Here is a 20,444-nt window from a genome sequence, read left to right as displayed (position 1 = left end):
ATTTTTTAACAGTAAATTTGTATTATTTTATAATTATTGGAAGTACATTTTTTTTAAATTAATTTATTTTATTTATTTTTGGCTGTGTTGGGTCTTCGCTTCTGGGCGAGGGCTTTCTCTAGTTGCGGCAAGTGGAGGCCACTCTTCATGGCGGTGCGCGGGCCTCTCACCATTGCAGCCTCTCTTGTTGCGGAGCACAGGCTCCAGACGCGCAGGCTCAGTAGTTGTGGCGCACGGGCTTAGTTGCTCCGCGGCATGTGGGATCCTCCCAGACCAGGGCTCGAACCCGTGTTCCCTGCATTGGCAGGCGGATTCTCAACCACTGCGCCACCAGGGAAGCCCTGGAAGTACGTTTTCTAATTTAAGTAGCTATTTCTCGTGGGTGGCGCCATATAATTCTGTCACGAGAGTTGTGAACAGGTGACACGTGGTTGCTTTGTGTTCTGAGTCCCTAAGTAGCCGCAGTGAGCAGAACCACACCATCAGAAACCCCTCCCACCACCAATTAACCCATGATATGCATGTAACATGAGGAAGAAATAAACCTTTGGTTTTTTTTTAAAAAAAAAAAAAGCTATTTCTCTTAGAGGAAACACTTAAAGGAATTCACACCTGTATAATATTTTCCACTTTTCTTACTAACTCTTATCATTGGTTTATATCAATTCTAATTTTATATGTGGTCTTTCATTGTAATATTTTTTTAACTCATAATGACTTTATGCTCCTCAGGGATAGAGATGCCGTCTTATTCATATTTGTATTCTCAAAAGCTCATACAGTGCCAAAATTATAGCAGGACTCAATAAATATTTGTTACAATTGAAAATTACAGTCAATATTGTAACAGTAAATACCTGTTACAATTAAATTCTCAGAGTTACCTGTTCACCTCTAGAGCTTCATATCAGCTTGTTATTAAGGCTCTTTTGAAGACTTTCTTTAGTCAACATTTGCTTTTCTTTCTTTAATTGCAAAAGTAATAGATGTTTGAATGCAAAAAACTTGGAAAACACAGAAAAGCAAAAGAACTACCCACCCCCAATAAAAAACAGACGGCCAGCATTTTTTCTTAGGAAATGACAATGCTTTCTATATCTTTCTACTGGTCATACTGAATGCATTAACTAGATTTTTCTAACACACATTAGAGTCTCTGTTTCCCTTCTGTATGAAAGAATAAGAGAATAAAAGCACAAAAAAACCGTGACTAGTTTCTCACCAATCAGAAAATGAGTATTTTCTCCTTTTTTATACTTTGCTCTTAAATGAAAACTTTAACAGTAGCTAAATTTATCTTTCTGTGAATGTGGTTTTCGTTCCACAGGCTGCAGGATTGTAGTTCTTGCTTCTGCTGTCTGCCCTCTGGTGGATGAGGCTATCTAAGAGGCTTGTGCAAGTTCCCTGATGGGAGGGACTGGTGGTGGGTAGAGCTGGCTGTTGCTCTGGTGGGCAGAGCTCATTAAAACTTTAATCGGCTTGACTGTTGATGGGTGGGGCTGGGTTCCCTCCCTGTTGGTTGTTTGGCCTGAGGCAACCCTGCACTGGAGTCTACCCGGGCTCTTTGGTGGGGCTAATGGCGGACTCTGGGAGGGCTCTCACCAAGGAGTACTTCCCAGAACTTCTGCTGCCAGTGTCCTTGTCCTCACGGTGAGCCACAGCCACCCCTTGACTCTGCAGGAGACCCTCCAACACTAGCAGGCAGGTCTGGTTCAGTCTCCTGTGGGGTCCCTGCTCCTTCCCCTGGGTCCCGATGCGCACACTACTTTGTGTGTGCCCTCCAAGAGTGGAGTCTCTGTTTCCCCCAGTCCTGTCGAAGTCCTGCAATCAAATCCCACTAGCCTTCAAAGTCTGATTCTCTAGGAATTCCTTCTCCCGTTGCCGGACCCCCAGGTTGGGAAGCCTGACGTGGGGCTCAGAACCTTCACTCCAGTGGGTGGACTTCTGTGGTATAAGTGTTCTCCAGTCTGTGAGTCACCCACCCAGCAGTTATGGGACTTGATTTTATTGTGATTGCGCCCCCCCTACCGTCTCATTGCGGCTTCTCCTTTGTCTTTGGATGTGGGGTCTCTTTTTTGGTGAGTTCCAGTGTCTTCCTGTCGATGATCGTTCAGCAGTTAGTTGTGATTCCAGTGCTCTCGCAAGAGGGAGTGAGCGCACGTCCTTCTACTCCGCCATCTAGGAGTAGCTAAGTTTAAATCAAATGCAACTTAGTCACCTGTGATTTTATAAACTGCCTCAGTTAGAGAGTCCCAGAAATATTTTAGCTTTAAAGCAATCTGTACTCCTTGCACAGAAAATAATTTCCAACTAAAATTAGCAAGACTTTTGACCAGAGAGATTTGAATGGTTTCATATAGACTCTTGGGGAAGTAGCATCCTTACAGTAAAGGAGGAGATTAGCTGACTAGGTACAGATGAAGTCAAACAGGCTGAACAATTAGGGGTCCCCGAGGACAAGTTTGTTGATGGTCGAAATTAGGGGAGAAGGTAGACACATGGTAGAACACTGTGGTTGGAAAGAGGATGCAATTTCAGGGCCTGTGGCTCTGAAGCCAAGATGAAGCCACAGACCCAAATAGGACAAGTCATTAATATAAACATTAAAGACCACTCCCCACCTCACCCCCCAAAGACACCCCCTCAGACCCTGGTAATTAAAGATAGAGGCAGATAGGATGCTTACAGAGGTGGCAGGGCACTGTCACATGTGGAACAAGAAAACTTAAGGAATACAAACACACACTGAACTATTCCTAGGTTGTGGAAGTCTGCATTCTGGTGTTTGGTACTTGAACTCCCTTAGAGGTTGGGAAGGAAGAAATGGGATCAGCTCTGGTTTCTTTCTTTAGTTCTTGCTCCATGATGAAACAGAATCCATTTACTTGGACACTCACTGTCACTGAAAAATTACTTCTTTTTTAAATTAATTTTTATTGCAGTATAATTGACATACAACTCTAATTAGTTTCAGGTCTACAACATAATGATTCGATGTTTGTATATATTGTGAAATGATCACCACTATAAGTCTATTTAACAACCATCACCATATATAGTTAACAGAATTTTGTTTTTCTTGTGCTGCAAGCTCTTAAGATCTACTCTTGTAACAACTTTAAATATGCAACACAATATTATTAACTATAATCACCATGCTGTACATTACATCCCCATGACTTGATAGTTTTATAACTGGAAGTTTGTACCTTTTGACTCCCTTCCCCTGGTTCACCCAGCCCTCCACCCCCCACCTCTGGCAACCACTAATCTGTTGTCTGTATCTATGAGCTCGGTTCTGGTTTTGTTTTTTTTTTCTTTAAGCCTATTTGATGAACTCTGGTGTTTTGTTTGTTTGTTTGTTTATTTTTGGCTGCACCGGTTCTTAGTTGCCGTATGCAGACTTCTTAGTTGCAGCACGTGGGATCTAGTTCCCCAACCAGGGATTGAATCTGGGCCCCCTGCATCTTACCCACTGGACCACCAAGGATGTCCCTGGTTTTGGTTTTTTGTTTGTGTTTTGCTTTGTTTTTACATTCTACATATAAGTGAGATCATACAGTATTTATTTGTCTTTCTCTATCTGACTTATTTCACTTAGCATAATGCCCTCTATTCACGTTGTCACAAATGGCGAAATGTCATTCTTTTTTATGTCTGAATGATATTCCATTGTACATATACCACATTTTCTTTGTCCATTCAGCCATCAGTGGACATTTAGGTTGTTTCCCTAAGATTATTTCTTATTACAGCAACTGATTCATGCCCACCTCCCTAACATGATTGTCTTTATTTTACTATAGGCATGTAAATTGTCACTGACATGGCAGGTAAAAGGAAATGGCATTTCCTGTGCAATTGTTGGCTGGCCATGGACCTTGGTGACTGTGAGTGTGACTCGACCTTCATACCGGTCTCAAAGAAGGAGCTCTTTTCCTTTAGGTACTGTTGAGAAATGATGGTGTGCTACATGTCTTTGAGGCTCTGTTCATTTTCTTCACTCCCTTTTCTTTCTGTTCCTCAGACAAGATAATTTCAATTGACCTATCTTCAAGTTTGCTGATTCTTTCTCCTGCCTGCTCACATCTGTTGCTGAGCCTCTAGTGAATTTTTCATTTCACTTATTGTATTTTTCAGCTGCAGTCTTTTTTTTTTTTTTCCAGCTGCAGACTTTCTATTTGGTTCTTTTTAAAAATAATTTCTGTATCTTCATTGATACTCTCTGTTGAGCAAGACAGTATTCTCATTTACTTTCCTTTAGTTCTTTGATATGATTTCCTTTATAGTTCTTTGAAGATATTTAAAATAGCTGATTTGAAATCTTTATCTAGTAAACCCAGTGTCTTGGCTTCCTCAACAATAATCTGTTGACTTGGGTGGGGGGGGTGGGGGTGTGTGTGTGAGAGAGAGAGATACTTTCTTGTTTCTTTTCACGTCTTTTGATCTTCTGCTGAAAACTGGACATTTTAAATAATAGAATGTGGCAACTCTGAAGATCAGATTTCCTTCCTCTCCCCCAGTATTTGTTGTTCTTAGTGTTTGTTGTTGTCTAGTGTCTGTTTCTAACTAATTCTGTAACATCTGTATTCTTTGTCATGTGTGACAACTGAAGTTTCTGCTCAGTTAGCTTAGAGGTCAGCTAATAACTAGACAGAGACTTCTTTAAATGTCTGAACCAGTAAGTCTCCCAGTCTTTGCCGAGGGGTTTTGCATGCATGTTGTCCCATGCCTTCAGCGCTCAGCAAGGCAACTGACAGCTCTGCCTCAGCCTTCACTTCCTGCTTGCTGAGCGCTTCAGGGTCATCCAGGGGTGAAAACGTAGGACCTTCTCAGGTATTTCCCGAGCATGCATACAGCCCTGGGCATGCATGTGGCCTTCTAGATTCCCAGCACTGTGTCAGAGCTTTTCAGAACTCCTGTGGACTTCTCATTTTCCAGCTTTTCCATTTAAGCTTTTTGGTTAGCCTATTGTTTGCCTACCATATCAGGCAGCTGTGAAGTTAAACAATCGCCTCTGAATATTTTTGACAGTGCCCTCAGGGAAAAAGCATTTTTCACTGGATGAGCCTCCAGTCACATCAAATAAGGACAGCCTTGCAAGTGGAGTTTTCCAGGGAACTAGCAGACAAATCACATAATGACAGCTCTCTGGGAAAGGAGGCTTTTAAGGGGCTCCAACCCCGTTCTCCTCCCTCTAGTGACTGCCAGGCTGCTGGTTTTCACTGTGATCGAAGGCTGTTGGTTTTCAAGGTTACCATGGAGCTAGAGAAAGGGAGCTGGGAAAATAGGGCAATTTAAAATGCCACAAAATTCACTGTTCTTACTAATATTTAGCCATTTTTCTTGAGTAAACACTCCCAGGTAAATACAAACCTTTGGTTATTTACCTGAGTTCTGAAAATTTTGATTCTGGCTTTTTAAGAGAAGTTTTATCATTGCTTTTGTGGAGGAATTTTCAGAGGTTTTTACTCCACCATTTCCACTGACCCAAATGGATTTAGACAATTTACTACTTATAGCAGTAGTAGCAACCAGAGCAATATTTTGTGTCAGTTCCCAGATTCGACAGGGTGAGGTAATGAGAGCCGGGTGTTAACTGCACATGCAGTGGAGGTGCATCACAAAAGAGGAACCTCAAGATTAGGAGACTCTGATCTGACATACGAGCTGCCAGAAAACCTGCCTATCCTTCCCTGTAGAATGAGACATTATCTTTATTAGCCTGGAATGTAGGGAAATCTCTCAAGGGGTGAGAAGAGGGCATTTCTATCTTTATTACCCTAGAATGTCTCTGGGGAGTAGGATGTCTCTGTCTTTACAATCTGGAAATGTAAATAAGTTGGCTCCAAAGAGAGTTCCTGACTCTCTGTTTTCAGGGCTGTCTGCTTATACAAAGATACTTGAAAAGATAGTCCAGGAGCAAAGTTTTTATTAATGCCTAAATGGAAAGCATTCATGGAGAATTGCCTTCCAACACTGCCTCTGTTATGTCAGTCTAGCTGTTATTCTTCTAAAGTATGTTGTCTTTTCTCTTTTTAATATTTTCTCTTTATCCTTGATGTTCCAAATTTTACCATAATTCTTTTCACTGTAGATTCACTGTTTATACTGTTTAGTACTCAGACTGTACTTAAAATTTTTTTTGTTGTGGTAAAATACACATAACATAAAATGTACTGTTGATATACAGAATCATGTCTTCAATGCGCAGAAATTCTCAGAGGTCACTTCTGAAAATATTGCTCCTCTGACATTGCCTTACTCTACGCTGGAGCCTCTCAAACTATCCTCCACGTTTTTAAGCCGCTCTTGCGTGCATATCTTTTTTGTCTCTCTGTGATGTGTTCTGGGTGAATTCTTTCATACTACATTTCAGTTCACTAATTTTCTCTTTAACCAGGTCCTTTTCTCCTAATTTTTTTGTTTTGAGGACCATATTTTTCAGTTTCAAGAGTTCTAATTTATTTCTGTTGTTCATAATTTTTTATTATTTTAAAGTGAACATTATTCCTCTACTTGTATCTTTGAGCAACCTGAAATACTTGAAGTCTTTGTCAGGCTGTCCCACGGAATTAATTTCTTCTGGACTGAATTATTGATTGTGTTGGCTGCCTTTCGTAGCATTAGATTTCTTCATGTGTTTAGGAATTTGGGGTTGTAGGTTGGTTTCATTTTTAAATCTCAACCTCTCTCTCTCTTTCTCTCCACACATCCCTGACTAGTACTTTTTTGATGTTTTCATCCAACCCTTCACATCACTAATCTAGAACTAAGTCTTACTATATTATACCATTTTGGAGCTCCTATTCCTCCGTGAAATTAATGAAACCAGATCTGTTGCACGTCTTGTCATGAGCCAGTGGATCTCTTGGCTCAATTCCTGGTCCTGGGGCTGTCCATTCTCACCCACCTCCCTACCTATAAATGTGTAGCCCTGTGGCAGTTTTTTGTTCTGCAGAATTCTTCCATGAGCTCCAGCCTCAACCCTGGCTTCAGGCAGTGAAGTTGGCTTTACTCTCCCTTTCCACACTCCATGAATCACTTTCAGTTCCAGCTACTCTATGGGAATCGAACTTTGACCTGTGTATGCCTTCTTCCAGACCTGGAGCACAGAATCCTGTGGCTTCTTCCCCACCTACCATCTTGTTTCTCATTCCATTCCTCTTCCTCAGAGACTTTTATTTTGTTTTTAAGCCCAGCCATTGTTTTGGGTTCTTTCTTTTTATGTCATATTTATAGTTCCTTTTGGAGTAGAGAAGGTGCTCCAAGTATGAATTTACCAAACTATCTTGAGTGGAAGCTTAACGCAAACTTTCTAAGAGTAAAAGATTTATCGAAACTCTGATAAAGCTAAAACAAGTTTTGGTTTTAAAATCTCATGCAATAAAATTACCCTTATCTTCAAAAACCTTTTACCCCAAAATAACGAAAACATCATATCATCAAGTCATCTGAAAGCTTCTTCACGGAGGTGTTGAACAGTGACCGAGTTGTTGCTGTGCAGCTTGCTGCCAGGCAAACCACATTCTAGACTAGGGCACTTTCAGAGTGAAATCTCATGCCTTTCCTGTTCTCATTTATCTTGTTAGACACCTGTTCTCCTCCATGGTTGTAGAAAATTTCACCCAGGATTGTCTGTGGCTCTCAGTCACAGCTTGACATCCCTGGAACCAGTTTACAAGAGTCCAGCGGCTCACCTGCTGCATGACCCTCCTTCTCTGCAACATGGTCACCTATGTCATGTTCTAGAAGATGAACGGCGCCACCACCAAGAGGCGTGAGCAAGCTGTGGGTGAGCCCTGACGTGTGCCGTCTGCGGCACGTAGTCCTTTGACTACTCCACTCGCCTTCCTTCCAAAGTTAGAAACAGAATCAGTATGTGCCTTCATTTTTCCTCTGCTGCCCTCACTTTAGAATACTCATTTAATTCTACTCTTAAAGGAGAGTAATCATTTATTCTAACATTAGAGTACACATTTTCCCACAGATCTCATTCATTAACAAATGATCAGGATCTTTACTGCCATGGTAACTTGCTATCCTTAGATAATCATAGTTAAATTGCTAAATAAATACTTAAACCTGGGAGAGGAATGCCTTGGAGACGATTTTAATTGTTGAGGATGAGGGTTGATGTCATGCTTGTCTTTCAGCGGGCCCGTGTGCTGTGACCTGGTCTGAACTGCTCGTCAGCATCCAAACTGCTGTCATCCTTTTCCCCGTCAGTCTTGGGATTTGGGCGGCTTTTCCCGTTGATTCAACCACAGGAACCTCTACCTCTCCTTCCTCCCATCCAGGCCTCCTGCCTCTCAGATGCTTCTTTTGAGCCTCTCTCTCTCACAGAGATAGTTGAAGTAAGCTTGGTATCAAATTTTACAGGTAAACACCATGCTCCCTCCCCCATGTAGTGGAAAAGGTCAGTGGAAAGGATCTCCTGCAAGGCTCCTGAGGTCCTGTTAAACGTAATAGTTTTTCTCTAATTCCTGTCCCCCGAGTCGTCACTGTGCCTCTGGTTTTTTTCTCTTCATTGTGGAGTGGTGTGAGCACTGATATGAGTGCAGAATGTACTACCCTGGAGGTGTTTTCGTTTTCGACGTTTGATCAAATGGTCTCTTCTCCTTTCATCCTAGATTCTCTCATAAAACTAGTTCTGAAGCTACTGTGAGGTGACTTCTTTCTGAAAAAGGAGAGAGAAAGTGAAAAACTGAGGTTCTTTACACTAAGCATATGCCCTCCAAGGAGAGAAACAGCCTTCCTACCATCTGTAATTGCTACCACTCCTGGGTTTAATGTAAAACTAACTTTTCTCATCTTGGTTCTTACATTCAGGAATTAAAGGAAACTGTGGGATTCCTGCTCAGGAGAAATACATACCTACTCTGAGTGTGAACAGTCTTCATGGAGTTCTTTCTTACAACATTAACCAGCTGGTGAAGCTTTTATCCAGACTCCTCTGTTCTTACTTAGAGGGTCAAGGCCATCACCAGCGGGCAGGACCCTACTGGGCAAATGGTAAAGTTCAGTAAGCTTCCGTTTCTAATCTTTTATCTGCCTCCCACTCTCTTTCTTTCGTATTCATTCTTACCTCTCAGCATAACCAACAGGCATGGTACGACCTTCTGCTTGTTTTAATTTCCTTAAACTTCCAGTATGGAGCTGATAGCTTTGATCCCTCTGATGGCTTCTGAGACAATATATCTCGTCTTACAAAGTAAAGGATTAAGGAAAACCCACAAAAAATGTCCTCTGTCTCAGACCCCCATATTTCATCTACTTTGTCGGGGGCTATTGAAACTTGTCCTTCTTTTTCTTCTATGGAATGATGAGATTATGGGATTTATGGATTCTTGAATATAGTTTGGGCCTTCTGAGCACTTATAGTTTACATGTACTGCAGTTCTGATGCAAAAGTGCAATTAGCTTTACAATTTTTTTGATTCTGTATCAAAGTATAGAATTTTACAAATTGTTGTGAATTCACCAGCATGCTCAGAGAAGACAATAATTCTGCAGGTGTTGGGTCCAGTCTCCAGTGACTGGGAAAATTTAACCTCATCATCAGTTTGTGAGTTGCTAATTTCTACCAGGAATTACTATTTATTGAAATCTTCCGCTTGTTCAAGTGTCAACCTGGAATGTACTTTCAGTGGTTCCTGAAAACCACCGTCATTTCCACAGTTACCTAATCAGAGTTCTGCAGAGGCTCCAATCTCACTTAGGCACACTGGGTCCCGCCCAGGCCCATCAGCCTTGTGACTTCCTAGATGCAGTCAGCCAACTGCAAAAACTCCAGGAACGGTTGGAAACGCGCATTCTTACCACAGAGCAAGGGCCATCCAGGTAATGCATCGCCCCAGGCTTTCTTTATCACCTGTAATCTTCCTAAACCTGTCTCTCAGCTGTTGGCTATGAGGTCATTCCTTCAACTTCTGTTCCTCAGGGACGCAACCAGAGCCCTTCCCCGTCCTGAGCCCAGAAGGGAAGCAGCCCATCTCTAATGCCCGGCTCAGATGGTTGACTTACTTCTGCTGGCTCCTGCTGGGGGTCACTAGCCTGGCCTCAGCCTTTTTTTACAGCACTTTATAGCCTGGAACTGAACAAAGACCAAGCCACTAGCTGGGTTATTTCGATATTATCATTGCTTCAGAACATCTTCATCACCAGTAAAGGTATGTGAGAAACAGTGACACCGGCATGGGAGGAAACATTGCAGTTGCAGGAAGCTTGGGAAACTGAGGTCTGTGGGTGTCAATCCAAGGTGTCTAATGATTCTTACAACTTGACAAAAACAAAAAAACAAACCAGAAATTAGTAGAGTGAAATTTGTTACGGGTATGTGTGCAGTAGTCACAGAAAAAACTAACAAGAACTGATGGACTAGTTGAAGTTTAGCAAAAAAGGATTGGGGAGTTAAGAGGGACAAGTAAAAAATCAACAATAAACTACCTTAAAAAAAAAAAAAAACAGAAAACTTACTTTTTAAAAATCTTCCCTTTCCTGGGCTTCCTTGGTGGCACAGTGGTTAAGGATCCACCTGCCAATGTAGGGGACACGAGTTCGAGCCCTGGTCCGAGAAGATCCCACGTGTCGCGGAGCAACTAAGCCCTGCACCACAACTACTGAGCCTGTGCTTTACAGCCCACGAGCCACAACTACTGAGCCCAAGTGCCACAGCTACTGAAGCCCACGCACCTAGAGCCTGTGCTCCACAACAAGAGAAGCCACAGCAATGAGAAGCCCGCACACCGCAATGAAGAGTAGCCCCCCCTCACCGCAACTAGAGAAAGCCTGTGTGCAGCAACCAAAGACCCACCCAACACAGTGAAAAATTAATTAATTATTTTAAAAAGATGGTAAGTTTTTTGTTATGTGTATTTTACTACATTTTTTAAAAATTTATTTAATTTATTTATTTTTGGCTGTGTTGGGTCTTCGTTTCTGTGCGAGGGCTTTCTCTAGTTGCGGCAAGCAGGGGCCACCCTTCATCGCGGTGCGCGGGCCTCTCACTGTCGCGGCCTCTCTTGTTGCGGGGCACAGGCTCCAGATGCGCAGGCTCAGTAGTTGTGGCTCACAGGCCTAGTTGCTCCGCAGCATGTGAGATCTTCCCAGACCAGGGCTCGAACCCGTGTCCCCTGCATTGGCAGGCAGATTCTCAACCACTGCGCCACCAGGGAAGCCTTACTACAATTTTTTAAAATCCAATCAGTGTTCACATTTTCCTAGTTGTCTTATAAGTATTTATAGTTGTCTTGTTCAAATCAGGATCTAAATAAGGTCCATGTGTTGCAATGAGTTTGTCTCAAGTATTTTTAATATTTTATCTATAGGTTCTCCCTCCTTTTTTCTCTTTCTGTCACTCTCCATTCCTGCTATTTTTCTTACAATATATGTATTGAAGAAACCAAGTTGTTTGTCCTATAGAGTTTCCAACATTCTGGATTTTGGTGACAGGATTACTTCTGCTTTAAGAACCTACAAGCACACTTGGGGAGCTTTTAAAACTCTTGGTGCCCAGGCCTCTCTCCAGACCAATCTAATTGTAATCCCTGGAGATGGGATCCAAGGCCCAACATGTCGAAAGCTTCCCAGGTGATTCCATTGTGCAGCCCCATTTGAGACCCACTAATCCTAAAAGAGGGACAGAGTACAAGGAGTAGGTAGACCTTAAATAAAAAGAACTGCTGAAAGAGACAGACCAAAAAATAGCAAGAGCTCTTAAGGAGATTCAGTTACATCAGACACACAGACAAAGGCTTTTAGGAAATGAAAAACGTGATTTACAGATTTTAAAAATTCAGAAGTTGAATTGAAGATGTCATTATTGGGGACTTCTCTGATGGTCCAGTGGTAAAGAATCCACCTTCCAATGCAGGGAACACGGGTTCGATCCCTCATTGGGGAACTAAGATCCCACATGCCACGCACGGGGCAACTAAGCCCACGTGCCACAACTACTGAGCCTGCGCACCTCAACTAGAGAGCCTGCGTGCTGCAAACTACACAGCCCATGCACTCTGGATCCCATGAGCCACAACTAGTGAGAGAAAATCTGCACTCCACAACTAGAGAGAAGCCCGAGGGCCACAACAAAGAGCCCGCACCGCAAGAAAGATCCCACATGCCTCAACAAAGATCCCACATGCCTCAACAAAGATCCCACATTAAGACCCGATGCAGCCAAAAATAATAAGAAAAAATATATATATATATTAAAAAAAAAGATGTCATTATTGAGACTCAAATTAATGGATCAGGAAGATCAAACTAAAATGCAAAACATAAGACATGTATATAAAAATATTGAAAGTATAAAGAAAAAGAGACAAACAGTAGATCCAGGGGACTTAACATGCAGTTAAGAAGAGCGGTAATAATTAAACAGTTGAAAAAATTCCACTGTTGAAAAGAAATACTGAATTTGTTGACAGGCCTCTACTGGTTCCAGGCATAGTTAATTTAAAAAGACACACTGAAACGGAGGATAGTAGTTCTGGAACAGGGCCCAAGAGTCTGCATTGCTAACAAGTTCCTAGGCAATGCTGCAGCTGGTCTGTGGATCGCACTTCAAGTGGTATCACTATGAAGACAAACCTAGTTCCTCTGAAGAGTCAGTATCGCGAGAGAAAAATTAATGGGTGAGCGCTGTTCTAGATCCTTTGAATAAATGAGTCATTTTTTTTTCTTCTTTAGGTCTTTTTTTTTTAAATTTATTTTTATATTTATTTTTGGCTGTGTTGGGTCGTCGTTTCTGTGCGAGGGCTTTCTCTACTTGTGGCAAACAGGGGCCACTCTTCATCGCGGTGCGTGGGCCTCTCACTATCGCGGCCTCTCTTGTTGCGGGGCACAGGCTCCAGACGCGCATGCTCAGTAGTTGTGGCTCAGGGGCCTAGTTGCTCCGCGGCATGTGGGATCTTCCCAGACCAGGGCTCGAACCCGTGTCCCCTGCATTGGCAGGCAGACTCTCAACCACTGCGCCACCAGGGAAGCCCAAGGAGCCATTTTTAATATGGATCAGATACTATACTAGGAAATTATTGATCATTTCCTTAAGTGTGATAATGATATGAAAATAGCCTGATTTTTAGGAGACACATGCTTGAAAACAGGAAGCCCTTGCCTTCCACTGTTTCAGTTTGTACATGAATTTCATTTACTCTGGTTCAGTTGAATCACACCAGTTTCCCAGCAACACAGTTCAAATCTCAGTTACCGGGACTTCCCTGGTGGTGCAGTGGTTCAGAATCCGCCTGCCAGTGCAGGGGACACGGGTTCAATCCCGGTCCGGGAAGATCCCACATGCCACCGAGCAGCTAAGCTCGCATGCCACAACTACTGAGCCTGCACTCTAGGGCCAACAAGCCACAACTACTGAGCCTGTGCCCTAGAGCCCGTGCTCCGCAACAAGAGAAGCCACTGCAATGAGAAGACTGCACACCGCAACGAAGAGTAGCCCCTGCTTGCTGCAACTAGAGAAAGCCCACATGCAGCAATGAAGACCCAGTGCAGCCAAAAATAAAAATAAAATTAAGTTAAACGCATAACCAACAAGGACCTACTGTGTAGCAAAAAAAAATTCTCAGTTATCATGGTATATCAACCGTGAGTGATTGCATAAAGTACCAGCTGCTGCTAGCCCTTTAGCCCATAATTTACTACATAAATTAACAGGTGTACATCATGATCAGTGACTAATCATGTCACTTCTCAAAGTCTGGGTGATTTGTCACCTGTTATCCCGTTTATGTACAGACAGCAAATTGTGTAGTTGTGTTATTTCTTTGTCTCCCAGTCATAAACTCTGTGACATTTTACCATAAAATGGATAATTAAAAGAGGACCTTGGGGGGCTTCCCTGGTGGCGCAGTGGTTGAGAATCTGCCTGCTAATGCAGGGGACACGGGTTCGAGCCCTGGTCTGGGAGGATCCCACATGCCACGGAGCAGCTGGGCCCGTGAGCCACAACTACTGAGCCTGCGCGTCTGGAGCCTGTGCCCCGCAACGGGAGGGGCCGCGATAGTGAAAGGCCCGCGCACCGCGATGAAGAGCGGTCCCCGCACCGCGATGAAGAGTGGCCCCCGCTTGCCGCAACTAGAGAAAGCCCTCGCACGAACCGAAGACCCAACACAGCCAAAAATAAATAAATAAATAAATAAATAAATAAAGTAGCTATAAAATTAAAAAAAAAAAAAAAAAAGAGGACCTTGGCCAACAAAGATGAAAATGCAGCAAATTAACAAAATAACACTGAAAGTGAAATTTGAATAGAATGTAAATGGAGTTATACAAGAAGCCGCTAACCATGAGAAGGTGGCCTGTGTTCAAGAAACTGTAGATACGCAGCCAGGTGAACTTAGTGAAGTCAAACTTACCAACATAAATGGAGAAATTGGTTATGAAGAAAAGGATGATGATGTCCCAGAGGAAGTAACACTGGCAAAAAACTAACATTAAAGGGACTCTTGGAGATATTTCACAGCATTGAAAGCATAAAGGATAAGACGCTGGAAGCCAATGCAAACTTAGAACAGTATGACAATTCACCAAAGGCACGGACAAAATGCTCGCCCTGTATCCTAAGTTATACAGCAAGAGGAAGGCCAGCACTGTTCAAATTATTCTTGATAAATTTTCTACAAAGAAGTAACTTTAATTCTCAATGTTTCTAATGTTTTAAATTACATATTCGTTTTACTACTTCTAAATTTTTCTTTGTACCTTTATAACCAACAATAAGAGATTTTAATGTTTTGACACAAATCTTTAAATGTCACAGAACGATCATAATTTTTCCCCACTGATGATTAAGATCACTTTGCACAGTTTCAGCTTGCTAGGTCATTTGTATGATCCCACACTACCATGTAAAGTGAGAATTACCTTTAATTAGGTGTGAAATGTCATGTCTGTTATTTTCAAGTGCTTCAGAAAAAGAAGCAAAACAAATACGGTGAAATGTTAACTTTAGTATCTTCCAATTTTTATGTATGTTTTAAAAATTTAATAATAAAATGTCGGATAAAAATAACTCAATGGGGACTTCCCTGGTGGTCCAGTGGTTAAGACTCCACACTCCCAATGCAGGGGGCCTGGGTTCGATCCCTGTTCGGGGAACTAGATCCCACATGCTGCAGCTAAGAGTTCACATGCTGCAGCTACGAAGCCCGCATGCTGCGATTAAATATCCCGTGTGCCACAACTAAGACCCGGTGCAGCCAAACAAATGAATAAACAAAGTAAATAAATATTTAAAAAAAAGTAACTCAGTGGATCATATACTCAAATGTAAAATTATAAATCTTTTAGAAGGAAACATAGGTGAAAATCTTCGAAACCTTAGGCTAGGCAAAGAGTTCTTATATACATACATTACCAGAAGCACAGTCCAAGAAAGAAAAAATGGATAAATTGGACTTCATCAAAATTAAGCATTTTGCTCTACGAAAGACACTTTTTTTTTTTATTGAAGTGTAGTTGATTTACAATGTTGTGTTAGTTTCTGGTGTACAGCAAATGATTGAGTTATATGTATACGTATTCTTTTTCATATTCTTTTCCATTATGGTTTATTAGGGAATACTGAATATCCCTGTGCTATACAGTAGGACCTTATTGTTTATTTTTTATATAGTAGTTTGTATCTACTAATCCCGAAGTCCTAATTTATCCCTTCCCCACCTCCTTTCCCCTTTGGTAACCATAAGTTTGTTTTCTATGTCTATGAGTCTGTTTCCGTTTTGCAGATAAGTTCATTTGTATTATTTTTTAGATTCCACATATAAGTGATATAGTGGTATTTGTCTTTCTCTTTCTTACTTCACTTAGTATGATAATCTCTGGGTCCATCCATGTTGCTGCAAATGGCATTGTTTCATTCTTTTTTATGGCTAAGTAGCATTCTATGGTATATATGTACCTCATCTTCTTTATCCATTCATCTGTTGATGGACATTTAGGTTGTTTCCATGTCTTGGCTATTGTAAATAGTGACACCCCTATGACGTAGGGGTGCATGTTTCTTTTCAAATTACAGTTTTGTCCAGATATATGCTTAGGAGTGGGATTGCTGGATCACATGGCAACTCTATTTTTAGTTTTTTGAGGAACCTCCATACTGTTTTCCATAGTGGCTGCACCAATTTACATTCCCACCAACGGTGTAGGAGGGTTCCCTTTTCTCCACACACTCTAGAGCATTTGTTATTTGTAGACTTTTTAATGATAGCCATTCTGACCGGTGTGAGGTGATACCTCATTGTAGTTTTGATTTGCATTTCTCTAATAATTAACAGTGATGAGCATCTTTCATGTGCCTGTTGGCCATATGTATGTCTTCTTTGGAGAAATGTCTATTAAGGTCTTCTGCCCATTTTTTGATTAGGTTGTTTGTTTTTTTGTTATTGAGTTGTATGAGCTGCTTGTATATTTTGGAAATTAAGCCCTTGTCAGTTGTATCATTTGCAAATATTTTCTCCCAATCCGTAGATTGTCTTTTCATTTGATTTATGGTTTCCTTTGCTGTGCAAAAGCATATAAGTTCGATTAAGTCCCATTTGTTTTTTGGGGTTTTTTTGCTTTTATTTCTGTTTCCTTGGGAGAGTGACCTAAGAAAACATTGGTATGATTTATGTCAGAGAATGTTTTGTCTATGTTCTCTTCTAGGAGTTTTATGGTGTCATGTCTTATTTTTAAGTCTTTAAGCCATTTTGAGCTTATTTTTGTGTGAGGGTGTGTTCTAACTCACTGATTTACATGCTACAGTCCAACTTTCCCAGCACCACTTGCTGAAGAGACTGTCTTTTCTCCATTAGATATTCTTGACACCTTTGTGAGAGATTAATCAACCATAGGTGTGTGGGTTTATTTCTGGGCTCTCTATTCTGTTCTATTAAGCCATATGTCTGTTTTTGTGCCAATACCATGCTGTTTTGATTACTGTAGCTTTGTAGTATTGTCTGAAGTAGAATGACTAAAATATCGATAATACTAAATACTGGTGAGGACGCAGAGTAACTGGGAACTCTCATTCATTGGTGGTAGAAATGAAAAAATGGCATAGCCACTTTGGAAAGCAGTTTACCAGTTTCCTACAAAGTTATACAGTTACCATATAACTTAGTAATTGCACTCCCAGGTATTTACCCAAAAGAAGTAAAAACCGGGACTTCTCTGGTGGTCCAGTGGTAAAGAATCTGCCTTCTAATGCAGGGGATGCGAGTTCAATCCCTGGTCAGGGAACTAAGATTCCCACATGCTGCAGGGCAGCTAACCCCATGTGCCACAACTACTGAGCTCATTCGCCTCGATGAGAGAGCCTGCATGCTGCAAATTACAGAGACCACACACCCTGAAGTCTGTGTGCCACAATTAGAGAAGAGAAAACCCTCATGCCACAACTAGAGAGGAGTCCACATGCCTCAACAAAGACCCCGAGTGCCGCAACTAAGACCTGACACAGCCAAAAATAAATAAATAAGTAGAAATAAAAACCTATGTTCACACAGAATTGTGTGAATATTTGTAGCAGCTTTATTCATAATTGCCAAGGATGGGACTTCCCTGGCAGTCCAGTGGTTAAGACTCTGCGCTTCCACTGCAGGGGGCACGGGTTTGATCCCTGGTCAGGGAACTAAGATCCCACATGCCACATGGTGTGGCCAATAATAATAATAATTATAATAATAATAATTGCCAAGGATGGAACCCACCCAAATGCCCATCAGCTGGTGAATGGATAAGCTGTGGTACATCCGTACAGTAGACTACTCAGCAATGAAAAAGAACAAACTACTGGTACATGTAGTGACATGGATGAATCTCAGATGTATTATTGTAAGTGAAAGAAGCCAGTTCCAAAAGCATACTTTATGATTCCATTTATATGACATTCTGCAAAAAGCAAAAACTACATGGATGAAGAATCTATCAGTGGTTCCCAAAGATGGAGGTAGTAAAAAGGGCTGATCACAAAGGGGCAGCATCAGGGAATTTTTTGGGGTGATGAAACTGTAAGGTATCTTGATTATAGTGGTGGATACTCTGTGTATTTGTCAACACATAGAATTATACACCAAAAGGAGTGTGTTTTTTTAATGTGTGTAAATACATTTTTTTAAAGCTAAAAAAACCTTTGTTATTACAATGGCTAAAAAAAACGGTAAAAAGTTCCTCTTCACTGGTCAAATAACTTAGAATAGTAAGATTCAATTTTGCTTTTAAAAATGGCAAAGGAAAACAAATGATAATACACAGTGATGCCAGGGAAAATGGGCACTTAATGCTGGTTGAGGAAAATCTGGCAGTATACAGTAAAAGCCTTCAAATTCTGCATCCCTTTGCTGAGTAAGTTTCATTTCTAAGGATCTATTCTGAGAAAATTGAGTGGTTTATAATAATAAAATAAATTGGCAACAATTTAAATGTTCAAAAATAGGACATTGCTTAATATAAGACAGCCATATCTGTGTAATGGGATACTGAGGAGCCATTTAAAATGTTATAGAAAATGTAAGGATGTGGAAAACTGGTCCAGATATATTAAGACAAAATGATTAATGGATATATTCCAAATTTTTTAAGTTTCTTAAAAATCTCTAATTTTTTTGAAAATTTTTATAATAAATGTATATAAGTTTTTAAAAGTTGGAAAGTATAAAAAGAGGAACAGAAGAGATGGAAACCAATGTGTTAGCTTAGCTATCGGTATTGCTAAAGTGCAGTTTGGTTGAACTCATGGCCAAGTGTACTTTTTAGTAATTTCCCCTCAAATGTAATCCTTGGGACAATCCACTAGAGGGCGACTTTAGGTCTGCAAAGAAGACACACCTGGAATTGCCACATCACAATAGGGGTGTGTGGCAACAGGCTGGAAATACTACTCTTGTCCTTTGTTCTCTGAGGACTGGAGCACTTTCCTCCCCTCCAAGGAAATTTAAGGAGCGGGGGATACTTGTTTCCCCTAACAGAGGCTTAAGGTCTTACTCAATTCTAAGATTCCATGCCTGCTTCAGCAAAGTGGGCACTTTCAAAAATGTAGCTTCTTCAGTCTAGCACATCAAAGTTGTTCCAAAAACAGGTGTTAGTGAACACCTTATACAGATCATCACAAATCATTTAATAGTTTAAACTTTCCTAGCCAAGCAGACTAAGGACTACAAGCAAAAATACAAAGATTAACATTATATCAACCACATCCTCATGGTTATGCAAAAATAATTATGAATTTACTTAATTCTCAGTTTTCCATAAAAATAAAGGGCCAAGTCACTGAAATGTATTAATCATACCCACCTTCACCTTTACCTAATGGTGCCACCTTCTTGGTTCCTGTACTATCTGCTCATTAAGTTTCTCCTCTGACTTTCCTGTCTAGGTGATCTTCCTCACATTGTTTTACTCACTGCTGCTGAACAGGATGCTGCGGCTTCACAAAGAGAAGGAACATCACACCAAGAGGATCTTGGCACTCTTGGGTAATTCAAGTAGTTCTAACTAATGTCTAATGTTGCAAATAGCAAATTGTATCAGAACAGTGGACTCCTAGCCGCCTCACTGACTCAGAGGAATCTATCCATTCAGGATCTTGTCTCTGACCAGCTGTTGCACCTCCTTCCCAGCCCAAGACTAAGCAGTGCGTCACCAAAACTCTTAATGATCCATCCCTCCCTAGATCTCTCGATGCTTCTACTCTTCCCTGTATTCTAGATTCCTTCCTAGTGTTTCTAGCTTTGAGCCCCAAGTGCTGTTTCCAAATTCTCACCCTCTGTATCTGAATGCCTGCAGGTATCTCAAATTAAACACGCCCCAAGCAGAATTATTTGCCTGCCCCACAAATTCACTTCTTTACTCTGTTTTCTCATTTCAATTAATAGCATCACCATTCTCTAAAAACATAAGAATAATCCTAAATCCCACCCCCTATTCAGTCACCAAACCTGAGGGAGTCTACCCTCTAAATAACTGACTAGAGCCACTCATATCACATGGATGAAACTCACAAACACAAAGATGGCCAAAAAGCAAACTGCAGAAAAATTAACACAACTTTTTTTTTTTTTTTTTTTTTTTTTTTTTTTTTTTGGCTGTGTTGGGTCTTCGTTGCTGCGTGCAGGCTTTCTCTAGTTATGTCGAGCGGGGGCTACTCTTTGTCCCAGTGCACGGGCTTCTCATTGTGGTGGCTTCTGTTGTTGCGGAGCACGGGCTCTAGGCCCCCGGGCTTCAGTAGTTGTGGCACGTGGGCTCAGTCGTTGTGGCTCACGGGCTCTAGAGCGCAAGCTCAGTAATTGTGGCGCATGGGATTAGTTGCTCCATGGCATGTGGGATCTTCCTGGACCAGGGCTCGAGCCCGTGTTCCCTGCGTTGGCAGGCGGATTCTTAACCACTGCGCCACCAGGGAAGCCCCCAACATTTTTTTTTTTTAACATCTTTATTGGAGTATAATTGCT

At 41.4% G+C, this 20,444-nt stretch overlaps 1 protein-coding gene across 1 annotated transcript in view; it reads left to right on the top strand.

Moving 5' to 3' along the window:
* Positions 1-20,444, top strand: part of PKD1L3 (polycystin 1 like 3, transient receptor potential channel interacting) — a 71,977-nt gene that overhangs the window by 33,341 nt on the left and 18,192 nt on the right. The window contains 12 exon segments of the mRNA XM_057534484.1: positions 2,650-2,656; positions 3,802-3,945; positions 7,593-7,795; positions 8,157-8,239; positions 8,241-8,357; positions 8,833-8,879; positions 8,881-8,911; positions 8,913-9,015; positions 9,651-9,853; positions 9,958-10,068; positions 10,070-10,176; positions 19,348-19,472. Coding sequence (XP_057390467.1) covers positions 2,650-2,656; positions 3,802-3,945; positions 7,593-7,795; positions 8,157-8,239; positions 8,241-8,357; positions 8,833-8,879; positions 8,881-8,911; positions 8,913-9,015; positions 9,651-9,853; positions 9,958-10,068; positions 10,070-10,176; positions 19,348-19,472 — 1,281 coding nt within the window.

Source organism: Balaenoptera acutorostrata, chromosome 19 (genome assembly GCF_949987535.1).
Source record: "Balaenoptera acutorostrata chromosome 19, mBalAcu1.1, whole genome shotgun sequence".
Lineage (NCBI taxonomy): Eukaryota > Metazoa > Chordata > Mammalia > Artiodactyla > Balaenopteridae > Balaenoptera > Balaenoptera acutorostrata.
This window is presented reverse-complemented; position numbering and strand designations above follow the sequence as displayed.